This window comes from Gigantopelta aegis, chromosome 4, assembly GCF_016097555.1.
Source record: "Gigantopelta aegis isolate Gae_Host chromosome 4, Gae_host_genome, whole genome shotgun sequence".
Lineage (NCBI taxonomy): Eukaryota > Metazoa > Mollusca > Gastropoda > Neomphalida > Peltospiridae > Gigantopelta > Gigantopelta aegis.
In genome coordinates, this window is record NC_054702.1 from 71,022,828 (window position 1) to 71,027,660 (window position 4,833).

At 41.3% G+C, this 4,833-nt stretch overlaps 1 protein-coding gene across 1 annotated transcript; it reads right to left on the reverse strand.

The window, feature by feature from the left end:
- Positions 1-208: 208 nt before the first annotated feature.
- Positions 209-2,866, reverse strand: LOC121371030 (silk gland factor 3-like). Its single transcript, XM_041496643.1, has one exon. The coding sequence runs from the start codon at positions 2,835-2,837 to the stop codon at positions 1,485-1,487; it is 1,353 nt and encodes a 450-aa protein (XP_041352577.1). The 5' UTR covers positions 2,838-2,866; the 3' UTR covers positions 209-1,484.
- Positions 2,867-4,833: the final 1,967 nt, after the last annotated feature.

Below are 4,833 nucleotides of genomic sequence, written 5' to 3' on the forward strand. Positions count from 1 at the left end.
TATAAATGAAATCATTTTAGTGAAAGAAATATTTTTTTCATTACTTTTACGTGAACATGTTTTCTATCAAGAAGTATTAACACTTGCGCTGGTCAACATAAAACATATTTTAGCTTTCCGACACCCATATGGAAAATGACAATAAAATTACCAGCACGACATAAATTTTACCCAGTGAAGGAAAACTGACATGAAAAAGACAATTCCACTCATTACAAATCGATTTATTTCAATGGTTTAAATAGCGGAGACAAACCAGATAGTGATCGTTCCTGCAAGTGAAAAGCATTAACTGGTTGTTGAAAAACAAGGAAAATGGACAAAAAGAGATCCTGCCTTTTCACAGTGAATGATAGTTCTTCGGAATAACAAGGGAAAATTCACCATTCTGTGCTGGAAGCTCTGTCAAATCGAAATCATAATGAGTATTCCACGGTGAAATTCAACAGTAATAAATTATTAATAATTAATTTATTTTGTTCATAATAATATTAAGAATCATCATCCTAGTGCCGAGTAAATGGACTAATAGAATTTGTTTTTTTAAATCAACTTTTGTTTTCGGAATGTAAAAATTAAAACAAATGAACTTGATCTACAGTAAATAAGATTACTGTTTCATGAATACACATACATCATATAAACGTATGACTAAAATACTTAAATATCTTGTGATTTAATCACGAACAATATTCCTTTGTTTAAATATGATTACCATCACTTTTACTTTTTTTAGTTTTATATGCTTCGAAACCGGTTATTTACAAAATAAAATAAATAACAGAATTCGTCCGAGGAATTTATGAGACTCGGCAAACACGGACGAGATTGCAAAATGTTTTTAAATAGATCTAACAACTACTTATCTTCCTCACATTCATCAATATATACACAGACTCTGAGTCGAAATAAAATTATGGTACCTTTCTTGGTTTAAATAGTTGTGAGCTGTACAACGGGTTCAGGTCCCATGAAGGTTTCGACGACACGGTATCATATCGCCAACAGTCCGTGAAGCAAACATTTAAATACACATACCCTGTATAGTGTGTCGGGCGAAACGTACATAGGAGAGAGTCGGGTTACACAAAACAGGCGTTCCTTTCGCTTGCTATCACCTACAAGTATATTATGACTATGGTCACTTACTCACCTCTGTTACCAAACCATAATAATACACTTTTCCCCCAGAAATTACCATCACGAATGAAATGAAAATATCACCACACACACACAGAAAACAACAAGAGTGTTTAAGATCACCTCGTAGGTGTCCTTTTCCTTCCCCCAGACATCAGGCTGTTTTGTTCACTCATTTGATTTTTTGTTTTAGTCGTCTTGGCCCTACTTGGGACAGTTGCACATGTTTTCAAAGCGGAAAAAAGACAGTAATTTTCAAAACAAAACACTGAAATTATATTCTTTCCACTTTTAAAACTGAGGCATCGAAGTCCGAAATCCAGTTCTATGTTTCTCTTTTATAGTCAGTGGAGAGGCGGAGAATGGTTTAACATATTAGTCTGTGATGGGGAATGATCTATGCGCTGGAGGTGGGGGTAATGAGACTGAGCAAGTTGTCCCTGTGACTGGCTTAGTCCATGGGGAGACATACTGGATAAGATGGGCGACCCTCCGCCGTTGTGGTTCTGAGGACCAGGGCTTGAAGACATGTGAGATTGGAGAGGACTCTCCCCCAGCACCGAGTTCTCGTCCCCAGACCCCATCATAAGTTCTCCGTTTGGACCCAGGGGTCCCGGCGGCGTCATCCGCTTCTCCTTCTGCCTCCTGTTGCAGAACCACACCCTAACCACCTCTTTCTCCAGCTGTAACGAATCCGCTAGGCCGGTGATTTCTTGAGCCGCGGGTTTAGGCTGTTTTAGAAAGTGACTTTCCAGCGCTCCTTTGACTGTTATTTCAATACTTGTTCGCTTTTTCCTTTTCCTTCCCTGTGCTGCGATTTTGTCAATACTTGTTGGAGATCCGGTAGTAGAATCGGCCTCCTCCAACCACTTCTGCAACAGCGGTTTTAACTTGCACATGTTTTTAAAACTCAGCTGCAACGCTTCGAACCTGCAGATGGTAGTTTGACTAAAAACGTTACCGTAAAGGGTTCCCAAGGCAAGCCCTACATCGGCCTGAGTAAAGCCCAGCTTAATACGTCTCTGTTTAAACTGTTTGGCAAACTGTTCCAGGTCGTCGGAGGTCGGGGTGTCCTCGTCCGACTGGTGGTGCTCGTGGTTCTCTAGGTCCCGGTCCGGGTCGCCAAGGTCACTAAGGTGCATCTGGTGGGGTGAGGACATCATCCCGTTGTGCATATTCATATACGACGGGTGCTGGAGCTGGCCCGTCCCGTTGGATAACTGCAGGTGCGGCGACGTCGAGACGGGGTTGTGCCACGAGGGTGGGGCATGCATTTGCTGGGGAGGCCGATGGTGCAGCGTACCTGTGTGTCCGTCAAGAATACCATTCACTTGCGTTGGTTTTATATCCTGCGTGTGCATTCCACCCATGGTCGACCAGTGACCCTGGTCCATTCCGTTCCAGTGGTTGTGAAGATGACCCAGATGCCCGTTCTGGTGTTGTGGTGGCATGTATTTCATATCCATCTCTCTGGGTGAGTACTGGGTAGGCTGTGAGACCGGCGCCTGAACTTGCATTTCTCGCATGTCCCTCATATCTCTCATCCCGTGGTTGCCCACGATGTGGTTGAGATTCAACGACGAAGGAACACTTGTGGCTAGGTACAAACCCGTACTACTGGCAGCCATGCTTTCGCCAAGAACATAGGGTTGATCACACTGCCAAAATCCCGCTTGACACCCTGTGGGTTTATTCATGTATTGTGCACGACTCGGGTTTACCACCAGACATCATCATTTGTGATGACGGATGCCTCGCCTTCTCATTGGCCCGGCCGCGCGATTGATTGACAAGCCATTATGGCGGATTAAATTACGGTGTCAAAGCCCACATGTAATCCCATTGGATGATAAGTAATGAAAGAGGCAAGACCGTGCCTGCCTATGCTCTGGTGGTGGAAATAGCCGGCGATTCGATTAATGTATTCAAGAGCAAACAGCCATCTTTGTTTGCTGAAGTAGATCTACAAACACGCAGAAGTGCACATTTGACAGTGAAAGTTGGGCCGTCGCAGCATTCCAGTTTGTTGGCGACAATAAAAACGGAGACGCCAAGCGCTTGAGGGGCGTTGTTCAAAGACCGCTGGGCGGTTGACATAGAAGAAGGGGCGTTGTTGCTTTATATGGATGATTAATTATATTTGTCGAGTAGCACTATGAAGCGTGCAACTTAGTCGGGCAAACGAGATATAGTGAACAGCTAAATGACTAATCTTCCCCTGTACAGCAAAAATAAATATTAGCATTCTCAAGCGCCTTCATCGTAAGTGCTTGATGGCAACCCTTTTTTATACAGAAATAAATAAAGCTGCATTTGTATCAGTCTCATGAAAATGTAGAAGGCACGGAGATTGTCAAATGCAGTCAAAGGGGCAGAATTCTAACCACGCGCTAGCGAGACGTTGCTCGCGGCTAACACCGGTATATGGTAGAGTAAGACGCGCTGCTGGTACCCACATGGTCACCTGTCTTTTAAAATATTTTGACGTGCATATTTATTCAAAATCTGTGGACATTTTAAAGGAAACAGGCAAGGTGAGAACAGTTTACTGTTTATATGAATGGGCTTAATTTGTTGATTTTTATTATAGGAATTTTTAAAACTACAATTTAAAAATTTCAGCGCTCCGCTTGCTTTTGTACTCCTCTGGAATAAACTATATTAATATATTAAAGGGACTGTCATTGTAAAATTAATCCGGATTATCAGACCCGTTTTAACAATTACAAATTAAACGCTTAATACAATTTCTAGTTCCGAATACCAGTGGTTGTATATTCAGTGTGTTTCTGGTCGTCCTAATGTCTATAATGACTAAAACTTCATTTCACTTTACACTATAAACGTTTTCGTATGTTGGGAGGTAAAATCTACTTTCGGCTTCTATAAACATTCAGCCGATCAGAAATGCTTTGTATATAAAGACACTGATATTTTAAACAGGAAAATGCATTTCATATATAATTGGTGTTAATATTGGATGTCGGAAAGGTTTTACAATAATAACAAAGTGAGGACAGTCTCTTTGATTCTACGTATATTGTTTTATAAGACATATTTACAAAGGATCCTGTAAAATGTTCATTATCAGTCGTTGCCTGCCAAACATGGACAATGGTGTAAAACAATTCAAAGATACGCCACTATGTCTCATACTCCAATCAGAGCGTAGCAAATATATCACGTTTTTGTTTTAAATTTTCTTCCAGTTGAATTGACACCCCGATCTTTAGCATGTTTGGCAACCACTTTACTTAAAATCAAGAAATTTAAAAGAATATAATTGGACCATCTCTGTACCTAAAGATACACAAATCTACATGCGTACGCTCACACACAAACACACACATACACACACACATGGAGAGAGAGAGAGAGAGAGAGAGAGAGAGAGAGAGAGAGAGAGAGAGAGAGAGAGAGAGAGAGAGAGAGAGGGGGGATGAGAGAGAGAGAATAATACGATGGAGAGAGAAGAGGAAGTGAGGGAGAGAGGAACAGAAAGTGTGTGTCTGTAACTGAGTACCTGTTTCTTTCTGAATCATTTTGATTTGCCTTGTGCAAGACCGTCGAAAAGACTACTATTCAATGGAATGAGAAAAAATAATGAGACGCTTTGTCACTTCATATTTTGTATACGTCTTTTACACACTGCTTTGAAAGTTTTGATTTCAATTCCACGGGCGGGCTCACTGC